At 44.6% G+C, this 20,438-nt stretch overlaps 1 protein-coding gene across 2 annotated transcripts; it reads left to right on the forward strand.

The window, feature by feature from the left end:
• The first annotated feature begins 6,406 nt into the window (after window positions 1–6,406).
• CCNL1 (cyclin L1) lies at window positions 6,407–19,720 on the forward strand. Of its 2 annotated transcripts, none has more exons than XM_059822583.1 (11): window positions 6,407–6,682; window positions 6,909–6,983; window positions 7,218–7,327; window positions 13,646–13,766; window positions 14,173–14,237; window positions 15,567–15,666; window positions 15,804–15,908; window positions 16,184–16,325; window positions 17,936–18,047; window positions 18,192–18,290; window positions 18,924–19,720. In XM_059822583.1, exons 1-11 carry the CDS (start codon window positions 6,407–6,409, stop codon window positions 19,270–19,272), a joined length of 1,554 nt encoding a protein of 517 aa, XP_059678566.1. In that variant the 3' UTR covers window positions 19,273–19,720. The 2 variants fall into 2 exon arrangements, with proteins under 2 accessions (XP_059678566.1, XP_059678567.1); XM_059822584.1 differs by having other exon boundaries at window positions 6,464–6,682; window positions 18,198–18,290; window positions 18,936–19,720.
• The last annotated feature ends 718 nt before the right edge of the window (window positions 19,721–20,438 follow it).

Below are 20,438 nucleotides of genomic sequence, written 5' to 3' on the forward strand. Positions count from 1 at the left end.
AAGCCCCGAGTCCATAAACTCAAAAAATGAGAGACGCAGGCTTCAATTAGCATCCAAATGCTGCAGAGCCTGCACTAGAGTCTTCTGAAAAATCTATAAAACACTTTTACAGAAAAACAGCTTTACTGAGAAAGCAAAAGGTGACAAATACTGTATTCTGAGTACGAAGTCTGAAGTACACAAATATTCCAGTTCTGCAGCATATTTTTACATTCTAGATTACATCATCCTTGAAAAAAAAGGTTTGTTTTCACACGGGAACAATGTTTCAATCTTTTCTTGATGAAAGCTTAAAGCCAGTCACCAGCTGTAGCTTCACTGGAGTAAGCAAGAAATGAGTAATGCCGGGAGGAATGTGGAGGAATGCCACTGAAACCAACCAAGTGAGAGATTTAGGGAGTGGAAGGTAAAGAATCAGTTAACATGAAACAGAGAAACACTTATATAAAAGGCTGTATTCATAATTACACTTCTGGTTTCGCACAAAGTTATTAACGGTAAAAACTGCAGGATGTAACTTACGCTACTGAATTCCTCTTTTCTCTTTCAAAACCAGTGAGTAAGAGTTTAAAGAAATCACCCTCTGGGAACGATTTCAAATAATCTTCATTGTTCCTCTGAGCTGTTAATTTAGAGTCCAAAATTGGAGTCTCTATAAATCTTTTATAGAAGTGCCTAACTAATTCCTCTTCAAGTCATAATTTGACAGACTAAAACACTGTTTCTCCAGCCTGACTAAATTTCACTGCCAAGTCTTTTGGTGCCAAACTCATTTATATCAATGCAAACCCAGTATTCGACCTGTACTGGAAGTGTACTTGCAATCAGAAGTCCTATTAGAGCTGATAACGCATATTTTTATCACTGAGATGGCAGATAATTCTAGATTTTCTGTTAATTTATCAGATTCAGCATGAAAAATTCTCCTAAATGATTTGGTATTTAAAACAAAATCAACTTTCTAAAATCTCCAATGTAAAAAATTAGTTGAATGCAATGAGTAAACTGATCTGACAATAGTCTCTGTTCTCTTAGTCTGGTCTGCTTGATATGACAGCAGAAACTTTCAGATATCAGCCCATGTCAAAATATTTTACTGCCTAATTTCCTGTCATTTGTTTTCTTACGTACTGACATCTATCATCATTTAAGGAAATTAGATTTCTCTGTCATCACAGACTCTTATTTTTCCAAACAAATCCTTTCAATTCTGTTAAGGTAATTGCACGTCACGATTTGCAGGTCTTTGCTAAGAACCTCTTCTTGCATTATCTTTCGTGAAACATTTGCTGACAAACCTGTAAAATCCTCAGGGGATTTTAGGCACTGATGTGGTCTGATTACCCACTAGGAGAGAGCTTTTAGGATATCCTAAAACTCCTGTCCCACGAGGCTCACTCAGGAGCTGGTGCTACCTTCTTTTCAGCTCCACCACCCTCTGCCAATGCAGCTTAGCGCTCAGCTTTGGAGTCTGTAACTGCCATCGGAAGCCTGGAAGAATGAAACAGCATTGTCAGATGATGCAAAAATCGGCAAAGGTATGGATGCAGGACAGACACCACAGATTTGGAAGCCGTGCTGCGCTGCTATATCCCATTCCCAAGTGTATTCGCTTGCTTGGGCGAGCTGGGGAATCGCTCCCTCCCAAAAGGCCGGCAGTGGGGCTCGTGCTCCGACGGTGCCTCCCGGCAGCCCTGCGCTGCTGGGCGTGGGAGTCTCAGCAGCTGCAGGTGCTGGGGAAGGTGAGGAAGAATGATTATGAAAGGCTGGAGGCAACATGGCACTGATGCCAAATCTACTTGGACACCAACGTTGCAAATGCTGTGCTGTGTGTTATGTGTGAACATACGACACCAAACACACATATTTTACTGTCCGGTTTAATGCCAGTAGCTATCTGCGTACAACTGATTTAAAGAAAGAGCCTCCATGAACTGTACAGTTCCAGGCCACAGGGCACAAGAGAATTAGGCTCCTTAATGCGCTCACAGTCATGACTCAACCAGCAATTACTGACTGCCATTGTTTTCCAGCAGTGTACTGTGTCCTGGCAACAAAGCATGAACTTATTATGCTGCTTCATTAACAGGTCTAAGCTGTCTGCTGTGCACATCTGGGTACGCTTCTACAGCAAGGGGAGCACTCACTGGGCACCACCTCCTGTGGATTGCGTTACAAAATAAAACATTAATGTAACTCTGTGTTTACCAGTTTGGAGACATCAGGTGCCAGCTCACCGGCTACTGCAGGCAGTTTGCACTCTTTATTTTTAAACACATTACAGCAAAACTTTCTGGCATAACGAAGACTTCCAATTGCGTAACAGCTGAGGGGACAACGCATTGCTCAACTTCATTGAATTAGAAAATACACACACAAAAACCATCAGGAATTGGTAAGAATGGTAGGGGCAGGTTGATCCACCTAAGGAAAGCAAATACACTTCTTTTCAGGTTTGTAAAACCTCAAAGTGTAACCTGGAACACCGGAGCAAATAAAAACTAATATACGATGGGTGTGTGCACAGGGAAAAAAAAAACAGGTGGGCAAATTCCACTGCCATGAGTGACACCTGCTGCTTGCATGACTCTTGTTTTTCCTTCTTTCCAGCCCATTTGGCACACACTGCTAACTGTTGTGAAAACGGAAAGAGCTGTTTGCCTTCTGCAAATACCAAGGAACCTGGTATTTTCACCTTCAGAATAATTTGAGGGTTAGAGAACTGAGCCAACCATGGCAATTTTTTCCCAGTTCCCCTTTTTATTACTATTTCTTTAATCTTCAGTACATTCAATGGATTGTAAATTGCTTTTGCCATTGCAGAGATGCTTAGCGCTAGTGTTGTGGGTTCACTGGACTTTTCTTGGCTGTGTTAATGTAACACAGAAGACTGTTGCAGGTTTCTAAAAGGCCAGTGATGTTCCAGGTTGGTGGTGGGATTTTTTTTATCTATGTAAAATTGTTTTTAAAAATCTCGGTGACTGTACTGTACATGGCTAAAGGGCGGGAGCTTGCGAAAGAACCGGGAAAATAGGGTGAGCACACTAACCCTTCCAACTAACTAGAATCCCTGCTGAGTCATGAACCTGCAAGTACAGCACCTCCCAATTAAATGCTCTATTTCTATAAAAAGCACTATTTCAGTGATAGTTACAGACTGGCTCTCAAACCCCAAACTATAAATGGAAAGGATGGCAAAAAAGCAAACATGGTGTGCTGTGGACTTGGTGATCTTTCTAAAAGGCTTGCTTGTAAAACTAGGGAAGTTTGACTAATCGTTGCAACCGTGACACAAAATAAGGTGCCGCACCCAGCTGCTCCACATCCCGCGCTGGCTGCTCTGAGGAACAGCAGGCCACATGCACCTCAGCCTCCTTCAGCAAGGCCATTCCTGTGAAAGCCTGGCAGACTAGGCTTCTGCACTTATTTTTCTTGTCCCCTATTAAAAACCTTGGCTTTGTATCCCTCTACAAATGCTTTTATCTGAGGCTCTCTTAGCACAACAAACCCTGGCAGCAGTGAACTACTCTGATCCTTTGCTCAATTAATTATTAATACTGCAACCTGGCCTGGTCTCATGGGGGTTAGGCAAACTCATGCCCTGCGAGCCCTCTGCTCCGATCAGGTTTGCTCACTGACAACCAAAGGAAAAAAAATAATAGATCTCTCCTGTGCCCTCTGCAGCACTCCAACCTTACCCTCCCTGCAGAGCTCTCAGCCTGTCCCACAAGGTCAAAACTGCACTGCTGAGCCCATCTGATTGACAGGTGTCCCACACGCATGCACGAAATTATCCTGGCTAGCTAACAGCGTGTCCCCTCCAGCAGATCCTATGAGCCCTCAGCTCTCCTCTTCAAGATATCCCCTGCCGCAGCACAGTCATGGTCTCTTTTCTCGCTTTGCAGTCCCATTGCTGTTTGGTGAGTTGCTGCTGGATTACAGACCGGCCCAGTCAGCTATCAGGCATTCTGGCTCATGAGAAAGGGGTTACAAGGCATTGCGGCCTATGTGCAGGGCACCGGGCCCTTCCAGGCTGGGAGAGCACGAGTAGAAACCAGCGGACTGTGCCCTGGCAGAGGAGGAGAGCTCAGAGGGGCCCTTGAGGAAAGCTGGTCTCTGCTCCAGACAAGGCCTGCGCCGGCCGGCCCAGCCTTATCTCCCTTCCCCAGGCAGGGGCCCTGTGGAGGCGGCAGGAAGAGGTGCCGGATCCCACACCCCCCCCAGCGCCGTCCTGCCCGCCGGGGCGATACCGGCCGGCTTCGCCTGCCCACCGAGCCAGCTCAAACCCGCGGCTGAGGGGAGCGGCTGCCGCCAGACCCCCAGGCGTGCCAGGCAGCGCTGTGCCCGGCGGGGACACTCGAGGACACGGGCGGGTGAGGCGGTGGCACCCGCTCCCCCCCACAACATGGCGGACGGGGGCGGAGCGGGGGGTGTCTGCCACTCAGGCCGAGCGAGCCAATCAGATTCCGAAGCCGTCCGCCGGGGCGGGATTTGCCTTCCAGTTCGCGTGCAGTTACGGCCGCGGGGAGTTAGTCCCGGCCTGGGCGCGCGGCCGCGGAGGGATACGGCCAGCGGGGCGTCGTGCGGCCCTTCCGAGAAGTGATGCAAGCGGCGGGAGTTTCCCGGTCGCCGCGTTCCGGGGTGGTTGCGCAGCCGGGCGGGCCTGGCGGGACTCGCTGTGGGGCCTCCGGCGCCCTGCTCAGGTGCGCGGTGGTGGGAAGCAGCGGGGGGTGCGGCGTGCGCGGCCGTTGCCCCCCTCCCACCCTCCGGGTCTGCGCTGAGGTGATGGCGGCTGCCCCACCGGCCGGAGGGGGAGGCACCGCCTTTCCCGGACGCCGGGGCCGCCTCGTCGTTCTTCTCAGCGGGGGACGGTTAGGGCACCCTCGTGCTGTCTCTCCCGGGCGTCCCGGCCCGCGGAGGGACCGTTTCCAGCCACTCCCTCAGGAACGGGGACCGCCGGTGCCTGAGAGGGAGGACAGCCAAGCTGCCCCTGCCCCCGCAGCGCGGCGATAGCTTTTCTTCCGAATAAGAAACGGGGATTTGGGGAGGGTGGTTGGGTGCTATGAGATCCTCCTGCCGTGTGGTTTGCAGGATTGTAACCAAGCGATCCCCATTTTGTCAGAATCATCTTCTTCAGGCAGCGTGTGAGATTGCAATGGAAACATTTATTACAGTAACAATGTCCTAGCCCAGCTGTCAGACACTCTTACTGGTAATAAACACATCATATGTGGCACGCCTGTCATTAGAAATCAGCGGAGCGACCATACAGCCTTAGGGGGTGTAACTGAGAAGTCGTAGCTTGTAAAAACAAATTTCTACCGAGTAAAACTCAGAACATGGCCCGCGTACCCCCAACTTCCGCGCGCTGCGATGGGCTGGTTACGCTGCGAGCAGCTAAAGGAGGGAAAAACCGCTGGAATTGTCCCCGCAAAGCGGTACCTTGGGCGATGTGTTCTGTGGGGCTGAGCATCCGTGGGTAACGTGGGGCAAACACGGGGTGATGCGATGGGCGGGGTGGGGGCTGCTCCGTGCGGGACCGTTCCCCCAACACTGAACGGGTGTTTATATACATACAATGCCTTAACCTGCAGTAGCTGCTTCAACCTTTTTTTTCATAATAAATGAAATGGAAGGTAACTTTCTGCTGGAGTATGCTTCCAGTCTGGAAAGGCACAGCCCGCCTTCTGTCAGTATTGCACCACTGCCATCCTGCTTATTTTCTTACTCAATTTTTACGGATTTTTTTCCCCGTGTGACATCCTGCAAGCGCCGGGCCCTGCCGCAGCTCCAGGCTGAGCTTGCGTCCAGGGCAGGAACCAGCCAACCCGTACGGGTTTGTTAAAAAACACAGTTTAACCGGCCTGATTTCCTTTTCCGCTGCGAGGCGTGCAGTGCCGGTCGCTATTTTTCACTGTTTAAAACCTTTCGCAGTGGAAAATGCTGTAAAAAAAAAGAAAAGTAAGGCCAGCCGCCGCCCTCCACCCAGAGCGCGGTCAGACCCGGCGCAGCTGCGGTGGAGCCCACGGGAGGAAACGCGCCTGCACGGGCCCACGCGTGTCATTTCCTTCCTCGTTGCCCACGGGGGATCTTCAGGCGGGGCGCGGTCCCCTCCCGGGGACAGCCCGCCGGCCGGGGCCGCGCCCGCCTCCCCCTCCCCCGAGGGCCGCAGCGATCGGGACGGGGCGGGTTCGGCCACCGCACCGTCGGCGTCCGAGCGCAGCGGGGCAGCGCCCCTCAGCCCCGCGCTCCGCCGCGCGGCAGCGACCGTTGGCGCTCGGGGCGGGGCCGGCGGACTTTTTTTTCCCGGCGTGCCGCGCGCAGGCGCCGCGGTGTGCTGCGTCAGAACGCCGGGCCGCGCTAGTCTCTGCGTGGCCGGCTCCGGGTGCGGACGAGCTCCGCCATCATGGCCTCCGCCGCCGCACACCCGGCCCCCCCCGCTGCCGCCGCTGCCACCACCACCGTTGCCGCCCCGCCGGCTCCCGCCGCCCCGGGCATCCTCATCGGCGACCGGCTTTACTCGGAGGTGTCGCTCACCATCGACCACTCGCTGATCCCTGAGGAGCGCCTCTCGCCCACTCCCTCCATGCAGGACGGCCTGGACCTGCAGTGCGAGACCGACCTGCGCATCCTGGGCTGCGAGCTCATCCAGGCGGCCGGCATTCTCCTCCGCTTGCCGCAGGTGGGTGCGCGCCCCAGCGCCTTCCCGGGGCGGCCAGGGCCCGGCGGGAAGGAGGAAGGGCGGGCGGGCGGGCGGACGCCGCCATTGTGGCGCGGCGGGCAGGGCGTGTGAGGCGGCCGCGCGGGGGGGCGGCGGCGCCAGCTGGTGCCTGACACAAAATGGCGGCGGCTGGGCCCGGTGACTGACTCCCGCTCCTTCTTCCTCCTCCCTCCTTGTGCCTTCATAGGTGGCGATGGCGACGGGGCAGGTGCTGTTTCATCGGTTCTTCTATTCGAAGTCCTTCGTCAAGCACAGCTTCGAGGTGAGCGCGGCACGGCCTGGCGGGGAACCGGGGGGGGGGGGGGACGGACGGGGAGGGGGAAGGAGAAGCGCGCTCGGCGCTGTTCTGGGCGCCCGGTGAATTAGGCCAGCCACACGCCGAACAGGCTGCTCTTTTCGAGCCTTTAGGCCATGGTTTGTTTTTTTTTTAGTTGTGTAATTCTAGTCTTACCGGGATTAAAAATAATTTTCTTATGGAAACGGGGCTTCCTTTCAGATTGTTGCTATGGCCTGCATCAATCTCGCATCCAAAATCGAAGAGGCGCCTCGTCGTATAAGGGACGTGATCAACGTGTTTCATCATTTGCGTCAGTTAAGAGCAAAAAGGTAAGATTACCTTCGTTATGAACATAAGCTTGTCTATTGTCACTAATGTATACTGCAGTTTTCAATTCACAGTATTTTTCCAGGCTAAGTTCAACGACCTAAAATTGAGAAGGGAGTGCTCATTGACTGCTGTGTAGGCAGTACAGTTCAGTGCTGACTTCTTCTACCATTACTTTTGATTACTTGGTAGACCAGTTTTAATTATTTATATAGCTACAAGTCGTGAGTATTGGTTCTGGTTTTAGGTCCATGGTTGTAGTTTTAGGTCCGTTGCTAATTGAGTTTTGATGTCTTGTGTTTTGTGAAAGGTAGTCTTAGGTATGAGTAGCTAATGAATGGGTTGTTCTGTATTCTCCAGATTTTTAACCGTGTTCAGTAGTCTTAATGCTTTCCTCTTGTTAGTATGTAGCCGTCCAGATGTGGTTATGGTGCCAATAACGTATCAGTTAACTAAAGGTGACAGCTGAACTTTTCCTGGTGATGATAGCATTACCTTTGAGAAAAAACCAATTTTAGAAAGTATCTGAAAAAACGTGTGGTTTGGCCTACAGTGTTTGCAGCTTTAATGGCACACACGTTCCTTGTCGAAGTGAATTGAGTCTTCGAAGCTGAAGGCATCTTTAATTGCAAACAGTGAGACTTGTGTTTTTCATGGTACCGTGTGCTTGTGTTGGTGAAGTTGGAGTGTAAGCTTACCTGATCTGTGTGCAGATCTGGATAATTGTCCGCTCCAGTTGTAGAGCGGTTATCAGTTGTGAGTGCCTAATACTGTTTTTTTGTGTGTAAAGTGATGTATGTTTTCATGTGTAAAGCAAATTGATGTGATTGGAAGGAACAAGGAATGGTTGAAGGGAAGGAGTTTTCTAAGTTGCTATTAAATGCAAAATATCTTTAAATCTGTCATGCAGCAGTATTGTAGTCTGTGAGACTGGAGACATCAGCTGTGATGAAGTAGCTTTACTGTTAGTGGCCAATTGCTTAAAGTGTAAGGTAATCCATAGTTACAAAAGGATTTTGTTTTCAGCTAGATTCTTGAATTCACACTTACGTTTCTCTGGTCTGTATTGCCAGGTTACAGCAGGAATTTAAACTTGAGTGTTGTGTAACCTTTTCTGAGAAGTAGAGTAGAAATCCCGTAGGGAAACTAGCTGTTTCTTGGTGTATTTATCCTGATTATGCTTCTGTTGCATCTAAAACTTCCGCTTTTACTGTCTTGTGCTCATGCTTTCCTAATTAGTTTTAGATAAAAGAGGAATGATTTGGTGTTGCGCTTTGGAAGTTAGCGTTGTTCTTTTTCTTCGAAAGTTGTTACGCCTTGTGGCCCTGAGGGTTTTGTGAAGTTATGCTGAATGTGAATCCAGTGGTATTGTTTCTTACCACAGTTATGATAAGGGAGTCTGGTTACTGGAATTACTGAAGCTGGTTCAGTGATTCTTAATGTTTTGGCCTTGATCCAGACAGTGAAGGTTAATTAATCATACGCAATGCTTTCTTTGCAATGAGAGTATAAATTAGCTGTTTCTTTGTGCTGTGAGAAGGATCAGAGAAACTGAACTTAACCTGTGAACTTACATCTTTCCAGCTAGCCTGTTCCAAATCAGAATGTCACTTGTGCATGTTACATGGTGTCTAAAATGCATCATGTCGAGAGAAATCGTGCACTTCTACCCATTATTTTCTGGAGAAATGGGTATTGTTGCTCTGAGATTCTGAGTGAATCTGCATGAAATTAATCTTAAAAATGCTGAAGTCTGACATTCAGGCTTGCCTTTTTTTCTTTTTTTAACAAGCAGGATGTAAACATTTTTCTGTACTTTTTACAAGATTACAATTACATAATCTGTACACGTTATTAACTTCAACTCTTTTTTCCCTTGCAACCGACTATACAGCGACCAGCTACATTTACCAAAGCCTGGGTGATGTGGAGTGGTACATAAAGATGAAGCTGTCGTCATGGCAACAGTGAGTGAAGTATCGAAAATCCCCAAGGAGAAGCCAGTGCTCTGAGAATAGGTCACTGGAATCGGGGGACTAACAGGTTGGCCGCTGGTGAACCATTTGGAAGAACTCCTGTATCTTGTTATAAGCTTTTTTCTTTGCTGTCCAGGTTTTTAGAATACTAGCTTAATTTTTTTTTTTTTGTCTGAAGCTAACACTTAGGCCGTAGTTAGTTTCTCACACACGACCCAGAACTGAAACAATCAGTTAGGCTGCTGTACTTTCTTTTTGCCTCTAGTCTAGCATTTCTGTTAACTGAAGCTCTTAACCTGCACATGAAGTTTTGAGTAGTTTGAGTAGGCTTGCTTTCTTTCTTCAACAGTTTTGGGTTCTTAGTTCCACTTCTGGCTCTGTATAATTGCAGTTTGAATTCATAGTAAAACATGCCTTCACAAGGATACAGAAGTCTTGAATTTGTAAAGCTATTTATATAAATCATTATGTAAGCAGTCCCTTATATGTACCTGTTTGCAGAACTGGGAATTGCATTGAATTTTCTTTTTGTAAGACCTGTAGTCAACTGAGTTACTGCTAGGTGGTATTTCTAATACTGAGAAGTAAGAAAAAGCTAAAGAAGTGTTTTGGACAAGCATATTTTCTTTTGGATCTTTCACGAGCATATGTCATGTAGTACTGCATGTAAAAATGTTTGTGCATGGAGAAAAGCTCGTATTATGAAAATACTGCCTTTTTAAAAATTGTGTGCCAAAACATCTGTGTTCTGAGCGAAGTGCAACTGTTGTTTACCGTGTAGAATGTAGTTTGAAGTTGATTTTACTTATCTTAAATGTGCCTGAAAGCTGCAGAAGGTCCTTGCGAGACTGGAACCAAATGTGACTCCTGTCATTATGTAATCTCACAAATGTTGGTTTGAGATGCTCAGTCAGCTGTTCTTTACTTCTGTTGCAGCAATCAGGTTCATGCAGTTGTGTTGGAAGTGGCCTGTATTAATAATACACACTACTTAGTGTTCTTCAAACTGTTCTATCAATCTACAGTGCTTGTATTTACGATGTTGGAGACAAATACAGAACTCGCTTTCTTCTCTCGTATTGCCTGGCATAAGAGAGATCTGGTCTTTGAAATGAGATGTGGATGTTACGCCATACTTGTCAGAAGCACTTTTTGCATTATGAACAAAACTACATGCAGGGCACTTTTCCTCCAAAGTATTAGACATTCCAAAGACATCAGATTTTAATATTACATCAAATGAAGCTGTAGTTGTGTCGAGAAGATAGGTTTCATTTCTCAGAGGGATTTTAAAAAGGGTATCTGTCACTTACTTATTGTTACAAACACATTACAGTGTGTGTTAATCTTGGGTTGTTACGCAATCTCTAAATCCCGATGAAGTTTTGCAACTAATCGTTGGGTCAACTTACAGAACGGGCACTGTGTGCTCTCTGTTCGTAAGTCTAAAGTCTTGCCTGGAGCTCTAGTGCTGATCTGTAAGAACAGATGCAACGCAAGAATTTGTAATGCTACTTGGCTATGTAGGGCTTGAAGCTTATATTTTATATGTAAGCTTATACATTATTTTTCTCTGGTTTGTTACTTGGACCTAAAATGATGACTACTTGGACTGAGAACTAAGTGCAGCAAATGAAGTAGCAAAGTTCCTCTTTTTTTCTTTCCTCAGTAGGAAAGGTAAGAGGTTTTCCAAAGGGAAATCTGTGAAGTTTCCAACTTCTAAATAATTACGCATACCAACACTTTGGAACTTATGGCAAAAATGCTAAATCTTAATACAATGGGGAACCTGACTTTTGCCAGCAATAAGGTGCAGTAAAGTCTTCTGCAGATTTTTATTTTTGCGTAAGTGGATAAAAGGCTGCATTTATCTTTCTATTTCTGGAAATACTGTCTGGATAAACTGATGTTTTTCATAGCTTCCTTAGATCTGTAGATCTCTAGAACTTGTGTGTCATAAGTGACCGGAGTAATGTGGGACAATAGAGTAAAGCACACTTCTGAGTGTCTTAATTTCGAGTTTCCTATCACTTTGCTGTTGAACATGTACAACCAAAGTATGAACTGTTTGTGCTGACTCTACGGCCTTGTAGAAGCACAGTGAAAACTTAAAATGCAGTAAGGCTCATAGTCTTTCCTGTTGCACTTCGGGCTACCTTGTTGTGTTTTCATAATACTGACTTTCTTACATAACTTTCAGAGAATGCAAAGACATGTGGAAGATAGTGATCCTTTGGCAGGTTGTTGGATGATCCCATGCAGTCATGTTGTCCCACTGTTGGTTTTTTTTTTAGACTGGATTTCATAGCTGCCCTAATCGTTTCATCCAACCTCTGATGAAGTGTTCTGCTAACAAGCTGAGCCTGGACACCTAAACTCACTCTGAATGATGCCTTGCAGATCCTATTAATGCCAGTGATCTCTAGATAAAATTCTGTAAAGCAAGATTGGAAGAAATGTTACTGTAAAACCCGGTATAGTTAGTTGAAATCAATGGGAAGTGAGTCAGTTTCACTGATTTGAAGAACTTCAGCTTGGTTCTTCCACTCTCCCACTCCAGAGCATTGTGTTCAGACAGCCTTTGTGGTGTTGGGAGTGTTCAGATAAAACCATAGCCTCTCTACAGAAGTAGTTAACTTAAAGAAGCTGTACAAGTTTTTATCTTCTAGTTAATTTATGGAAAAAAATGCCAAAACCATATTCTGACTGGGTTATATTTAGAGTAGCTCAAATCACAAACTTTGTAAACTTGCCCTGGTGAGTGAGAGTAACCCTTAACTAGAGAAGTTACTTTTATGGAACATGGAAAACGTTGCATTTTTTTTTTTTTAGGAGACAGAAGTAGTAAGGCTTGTACTTGAATTGTAGGTCCTTCCTGGCACGAAGAAGTTGCAGTAGCTTGTTTCAAACCTCCTGGGAGCTGTTTCTTAGCCCCATGGGAAGAGGAGGGGCAGCTCATGCCTCAAGTGCATGGTTATACAACATGATGCTTTTATTAGTGAAGTGGATGGCTTGTCGTATCCTTTGGCCAATGGTAATAAGCATCATTCCAGGTGACTGCAGAAGTCTTGGCATAAATTGTGGATTATTGAAGCTGGGAAGCCCTTCAGCTAGCCTTGTAATTAAATTGACCCTTTCTCCCTGGGGTGGGAGCCTAGGTTTGGGTTTTTTGAGTGTTTCTTCTACTCTGTGACCTATCAGGGAAGAGAATTATGATCCACTTGTAGAACTTGCATGGAATCAAAAAAGACTAATTAGTAGTGAAGTATTTTGTCTGATAAAACAGAAGCTGTATTTTGAATCCACTTTGCATTACTAATTCTTTTTTGGAAGGTCATGTAAAATACATTTGTCACCAGTGCTTTGGGTGTACTAAGTTTCTCATGTAACCAGACTGTGGTTTATTAGAGTGTAACTAGTTGCAAAACCATTCTTCTGTGTTGGAAAGCATGTGGAATATGTGAGGTATATTACAAACAGGGAAAAAGTTGGTCTGTCTTTAGCAGGAAGTGGATTAAAATACACAATGTGGAATGTTGAAAGGTCAAGTCTAAACATGGGTAAAGAAAAGACTACAAAATGGAGTATGACACTTGTGCATAAAGCATACTGCAAGTTATTTTAGTTAAAATTTAAAAAAAGTTTTAGAGAGTTCAGGTGTTGGATTTGGAAGGAATTAGGACTTGATAGTGCTAGACTTGAGAATCTTTCTTTGTGAAATGAGCTTTTGTTTTGCAAATGCAAATAGCAGAATTGACATGATATCCACTGATTAGTGGGTGCAGGCCGATCTGTCACAATTTCAAAGGTTAAATTCTTTGCTTTACCAGGCTTTTCGTGTATCACAGTAGCAGGGCTGTCTTGTTCTCTGAAGATCTGAATAATCTTGTCTTCCAATGCGTAGGAAACTGCAATTTATAAAGCACAAGCTTGCTACTTTAATATCAGTAAAAAAACCTGTTCTAGCTTACTTCTGCTTTGAAGTTCTACCTAGCAAAGGCAGTTGTATCACACTCCTTCCCCCACCTCTGTCATGAAGTGTAAAGGTTCTTTGAGATCTTCACTGTAAAGTTGACTTTCGTTCCAGCAGCTGGACCAGCGTAGTTTGCATACACAGTAGCAAAAGATTATTTTTTTTATCTTAGCCATCTAATCCATAGCTAGTCAAAAGCAGAAACTAAACTAGTTTATCTAAACTTGGACAGCACAAGATTAATGCTTAAACTTGCTTGCAGGAGTTGAAAACCGGTTTCTGTTGCCATTAGTTGGTTGGAAGGGAAAACAGAGATGTCGCTATTTTTGGATATGCAAAACAGTTTTGATTTTATTTCTTGCAAACTATAGGACTCCAAGCCCCCTGATACTTGATCAGAACTACATAAACACCAAAAATCAAGTAATCAAAGCAGAAAGGAGGGTACTGAAGGAGTTGGGATTTTGTGTTCATGTCAAGCATCCACATAAGGTGAGTTATCAAAAATAATATAATTATAAATACTATTTCACCTAGATGGCATTATTGTGAGCTGTGGGACAAGAAATGCAGGCGTAAAAATGACCTGATTTCTTCTCTTTATTCCTTAGTAGTTATCATGAATGCTTTTGCCGGAGTGCTTGGGCAAATAGTCATATTGACTTTGGTAGAAATTGCTTCCTTGGGAAATGTTAAAGGTGACTGTTCTTGAAAATCCCAGAAAAGTAGTGAAGAGTTGTCTGAACAGGATTGGGTGACGTGAGCTTACAGTGTATGCTTAGAAAAGGAGGCGAGACCATTGTTTTGGAATAATGCTTGGCTATACGTAGTTACTTCCTTACTGTTGCTTTATATATTAAAACTGAGTCTTTCTTTCCCCCCTCCCCTTATTCCTCAGATCATTGTTATGTATTTACAAGTCTTAGAATGTGAACGTAATCAAACCCTGGTACAGACAGCCTGGTAAGTTGTTATTTTCCATTCTTTTCCTAGCCAGGAAAATAGTAGCAGAAATAACAAGCCTGATGATGCATATACAAAGCAATGAGATGTAAGTTACTACCCAAACACATGCTTTTAAAATATTTTAGAGCTTGTTTCTGCTTACTATTTTCATGGCTTGATTCCACTATAGTAATGGAGAACTCAATTTAACTTTGTTCTTTTTTCTACTCTTTAATTAAAGGGTAGTCCATGATGGTAAGTCATAGAGCTCTGCCCTCTGCACCTCAGCCCATGACCTGGGGATGGCCTGTTTGGCTGCCCTTCTCTCCAGCCAACCCAGTGCAAGCTCTCATCCGAGGTTCACTGAAGTGGTCCATATCCATCGGGCAGCATCTTCTAGTTCTGTCTGGGTGTCGAAAGGATTTGTATATTTGCTTTTAGAAGTAACTGTTAAAAATGTTTCTAAATGTATTTGTTGCCTAGCTACTGTATACTGTAGTGTATTTAAAGGGTACATGGGGTAGACTTTCTGCCAACATTTATTTAGTTGATTTAGCATTTGGCTAAACTTGAGTTTAAAAAAAAAACTACAGTGCATGCAGCATGTTCACTTAGAAGCCATACTGGGCATGGTTTTCTATAGAGTCAATACTTACTGACTGCTTTTTGTTTCTTCCCTGTAGCTCAGTAACTTAGAAATCGATGGGGGTCTGCTGTTTAAATGTATTTCTTGGCATGTATTGCTTGGCAGTGCCACCCTGGTGGAAGAACAGTAGCTTAGTGAGGGGGGAGACCCGTTACTAACTTGCAGGTCTTTTTCCAACACTCATGAGCAAATTGGATGCTTCTCTCTCTGGATGAAGTTAATGTGACTCAAGGCACACATAGGATTTAAATGCAATGTTTTATGAACTTCATAGGTTGCATCTAGCCTCTGGAAAATGGTAGGTTAAAACTATACCATGCTTTCATGCTTGCATTTGAGTTTTAAGCGTATTGATTTTTAAATGTAAGAACATTGGTGTTTAAAGCAAACAGCTGGACAGATGAAAAGTGCTTGTTAGATTGTTAACTCAGTGGACACTTCACAGTATAACTTAACGTACCTACCTAGGAAATAGCCATTATATACTATTACCTGCATTGGGGTTTCAAAACAATGGCAATGGTGCAAACCTCGTTACAGAAGTAACAAATGTAAACATCAAATACAACAATTTGAAAGAAACCAAGTGTTTAATATAATAACAGAAAAAATAATAAAGTCAATTGAGTCTCCAGTATTGTTATCCTTTAAATAAGAACATGTAAACCTGAGAACTAACCTTTCCTAAATTTCTTTTTTAGGAATTACATGAATGACAGCCTTCGAACAAATGTGTTTGTTCGCTTTCAGCCAGAGACTATAGCATGTGCTTGTATTTATCTCGCTGCTAGAGCTCTGCAGGTGAGTATTCATCTGTCATTAGTTAGCATTGCCTTTTATTGCTAATAATCTGGTTTCCAGGAAAATTAATGAAAATACTGAAAACAAAAAAGCCTGGTCTGTAATCTCTGTTAAGCTTCTGGTTGTTTTATTTTCAGATTCCACTACCTACCCGTCCACACTGGTTCTTGCTCTTTGGCACCACGGAAGAGGAGATTCAGGAGATATGCTTAACAACTCTTAAGCTCTATACCAGAAAGAAGGTAACTTTGAGATAAGTTTGTTTTTCTTTTCAATGTTCAGTGCAGCTGGAGCTGTCTCACGGTCTTAAGCGTGTTTGGGAATGCCTGCATACAAATCTGCTAATTGGAAAGGCTCTGCTGTGTGGCTGCTGCTCTAAGGGGAGTGAGAGAACAAATTGTGGAAGGTAGTCGCATTACTGGACAGATGATTAAAAGATAATGGAGTATTTCTCAGAAATGAGATTAAAATTTGAATTGCATTAGTTCAGCTTCTTACCACATTGTTACTTTAACAGCCCAATTATGAATTCCTGGATAAAGAAGTAGAAAAGAGGAAAATGGCACTACAGGAAGCTAAACTGAAGGCAAAAGGTTTAAATCCGGATGGAACTCCAGCACTCTCAACACTGGGTGGCTTTTCTCCTGCATCCAAACCATGTAAGTTTGTTTTATGAACAGAAACTTACATAATACTATTTGATACGTCTTCTAAATCAGTGTCCCAAGGTGTTTAAAAAAAAAAAATGTAGGTTTGCTTCTTGAGCTGTTAGACAGCTTAGGGTTTCTTGCAGAACTAAGAAGCAAGACGAATACTTCTTTTTTTTAAAACACAAATTTTAAAATCCGTTTCAATACCTTGAAATAGCAGATTAGAGGGAAACGGGATGCCTTACTCCGTACTTCCACAGATGATACATTAATAATATGCACCCTTGAGATAATTATGTTACAAAAATGTCTAGACCCAGGAGTTTGCTGTGTTGAGAAGAGAGACTCTGGATTTAATCTGTTAGGGGCGATGTCAGAAAAGCCTTCATGGTATCTGAAAATTGCTTTCTCTGCTTTTCTTTAATGTACTTGTCAACTGTTCAAGTGCAGCAAAGGAAGACAGCTTGTGGTCAGGAAATGGAGAAGGGAAGGTCACGGTGCTGTCTTGGTGTTAGAGTGAATACCTTGTTGTAATGCGTATCCTGAAGTGGCTAATAAATCTGTCTGAACTCTAATGATACAAAGAACAGGCAGTTTTGTCTTGGTGCTTTTACCTCTTAATGCTGCTATTGATCTGTAAACTACCAATAAAATTTAAAGGCTATCATGAGCATTGGCCCGGTGATGGTGGACAAAGAAGGCGGCACAGGCCCTTGTTTGTTACATGGCCTCTTCAGGAACTTAAAAACATATTCTGAGAAAGCAATATTTGTAGCAGTTATTTCTCTTAAGAACAATACATCTGAGTTTCCAGAGGTCTTTGAGCTGGCAAGTGTAAATTCCTCACTACACAATGAAAGCTTTTTCTTATCTCTGTGAAGTGGGAGCCTAGGTTAGAAGAGGTTGAGTGAAAACAGGGTCTCTGGTGGGGTTTTGGAAGACTTCTTAGTAGCTGACAAACTGAGGGACAGCTTCTGACAGAATTCTGAACCCTGTTGAGTGAGGAAGGTGTGGTCATATTGCAGCACCTCTCCCTTGCTGTCAGCAGGCGGGGTATAAATGCGTTGTTCTTGCATAGTAGCCCTTCCATGAAAAGGTAAATCCGTCTCTGGACTGTATCAGCTGACGGTAGACAGGTTGACGTCTAAACTAAATAAGTTTTGTTGTTATTCATTATATTTGTACCACTAATATAAAAATGAAATCTGTAATTTTGCTGTTCAGTCTTAATTCTTTCTGTAGTATTGGAAATTAACCGTCAAGGCATCGATTTAAATCACGTATTTGTGGGCCATAAGGACAGCTTTTATTTTGTACCACTTGGGCCCTGGGGGATGAAATCTCAGATGAGCCTGGCTGCTTGGCTTGAAGGTCACAGTGTTCTTCCCCCTCCCTGCCAGCAGTTGGCTTTAAAGCACCGTGCGTCTCCCTGCGGGCCTGTCACTACAGTATTCTCTCTAGGAGTGTACTATAAATGGAAAGGTGGAATGGAATAGTAGCAATTGAGTTCATATTTACATTTTGTGCAAATACTGGTAAAGGTGAATAAAGTATACAATATGTTTATTTCAAAGTCTGTGAATAAAATACCTAATTTTGAATTTAAATTTAATTCTTAGCTTCCCCGAGAGAAGTAAAAACTGAAGAGAAGTCTCCAGTATCTCTGAATACCAAAACCATTAAAAAAGAGCCGGAAGAGAGGCAGCAAGCTTCAAAGAGCCCTTACAACGGGTAGGTAAAAATCTCTTCCTGATGAAGAGGAGACTTCTGTAAAAACGGTTTCTTAACTGAAGTACAGTGAACTACTTTCAAGCTACTTCATTGAAGTAACGAGTACCTCAGAAGTGTAACCTTATTTTTTTTTTTCTTCCCAAGCATGAGAAAAGAAAGCAAGAGAAGTAGAAGCAGCCGAAGTGCTAGTCGATCTAGGTCAAGAACAAAGTCAAGGTCTCGATCTCACACTCCCAGGCGGCAGTAAGTCGTGGATTTTTGTTTGGTTGGCGGAGGGTTGTGGGGAAGGGGCAGGGGTTTTGGGGGTGGGTGGGTGTGTCGGCTTTGTTATAATTGGTTCTCTGGGATATTTCAGCAGGGCTTTTCACGTCTAAGAAGTAGGGCTACTCCAAGTAGCTTGTAGGTGCTTGGCACAAGCTTCTGACTGCTGGCCAGCAAAAGCATGAGACTTGGGTCTGGTGTTAGGCTCTTGGTTCTTGATGTGAAGCAGTTCTGTTGGTAACTGTACCGTTAATAGTTCAAGCTGTAAAAGCTTTGCTGCAAAATGGGAGCTTAAGACTATCTTAAAAGTACATATACACAGTGAGTCTAAGGTGGAGTGAGCATAAGGTAGTCTTAACCTGTATCTGGCATTCTTGACAAGGTCGAACAATTCCAAAGGCGCTGCATTTTGGGCTTGGATTTGGTTCGATTTCTGTTTTCAAAGGAACTCAACTCAAAGGTGTGTTCTGGGACGGTCGCTATCATTCATCAGTTCTCCCTGGGAGAAATAGTCTCTGATTTCTTCCAGTAACCTGGAAGTTCCTAAGCATTGGTTTATTTTTTATTTTCTTCTGTGTGGAAGACATGTTTTAACTTCCAACACTTCTCTGTAAGCTACAATAATAGGCGGAGTCTGTCTGGGACATACAGCTCAAGGTCAAGAAGCAGGTCCCGCAGCCACAGTGGCAGCCCTCGCCGACACCACAATCACGGCTCGCCACACCTGAAGACCAAGCACAGCAGGGAAGAGCTGAAGAGCGCAAATAGACACGGTCACAAAAGGAAAAAATCTCGTTCGCGTTCGCAGAGCAAATCCAGGGATCATTCTGATGCTGCCAAGAAGCACAGGCACGAGCGGGGACACCACAGAGACAGGCGTGAGAGATCCCGCTCCTTCGAGAGATCTCACAAAGGCAAACACCATGGCAGCGGCCGCTCTGGACACAGCAGGCACCGACGCTGAGGTTTGCCCCTCTGCCAGATTCTAGTTAAGCCTGTATATAATACAGTAAATGGACTCTATTTGAGAACAAAGGCACCGATTAGGATTTGATTAATTTAAACCCAATACCTAATTTTCTAAAACATGTAGAAGATTTTTCTTTTGGGAAAGAAACTGTTACCAACTTTTGCACATCGTACCTTAGCAGTATCAGATTGGTGGAAAACAAGGATCAGGTTAAATTGTATGTATTAAGAGTTGTGTATTGTTTATCGATATGAGAACTGGAGAATGGATTTCTGTAAAAAGCAAAATGTACCTTATTTTTATACGAGTCAATTGCAGACACTTATATTTAAGTATAGTTATTTGTTTAAACGATGGTGGATACTTTCTTACACTGGTTTTAGTCTGCATGTGTTAAAAGATTTTTACAAGAAATAAAATATAAAGTTTTTTTTTTACTGCCTGCTGGATGTCAAATCTATTGAAACTAAACTTAAGCGTCTTAAATGCCATCACTTTGACTATTGCAGATTAACTGGATGTTTGGGATATTGATGTGCTTCTATTGCAAATGAAAGACTCGGAAAGCTTTGGAAGTCGGTGTCCCTCCCAGGGGAGGCAGCTGGGAAGCAGGTCTGCTTCTGACATGGGTGCAGCAGTTGGGATAAATGAGCATGGGCCTCTGTAAAGCTTGGGGGGGGGTGCTGTGAAAGGGCTGTGCTTCACAGGGCAGGGGTGGGCTGCGGGAGTCCTGGCCGTGCCAGCAGCCACCCATCCCTCCTGCCTGTCTCCTGCTTCTGGCAGAGGCCAGCATGTCGCTGTCACCTGCTGTTCTTTGGCCTGGCTGTGCTAGAAGTGCAAAGCAGGACAAGTAATATGCCTAGAGGGATCACGCTCTGGGATTTTTATTTCCCTTCGTTACTGGTGGCAGGATGACGGCAGTAGATGGAAGGATCCTGTTGGAAGTGTCATGCTTACACTGCTTTTAGCTGAGCTCCCTGGGGCAAACCTGCCAGCAGAGCCATCCCCCTGTGCCTGCTGTGCTGCTGCACTGACTCAGCTCTGGGAAACTCATCTGGCTTTAACGTGCCAGGTGTGCTGCAGTGCAAAATACAGATCAGTTTGCTGCTGGAAGCTCACCCACATGCTGGAGGGCATTTCTTAGCGTCCAGCTGCTGGAC

This window comes from Gavia stellata, chromosome 11 (genome assembly GCF_030936135.1).
Source record: "Gavia stellata isolate bGavSte3 chromosome 11, bGavSte3.hap2, whole genome shotgun sequence".
Lineage (NCBI taxonomy): Eukaryota > Metazoa > Chordata > Aves > Gaviiformes > Gaviidae > Gavia > Gavia stellata.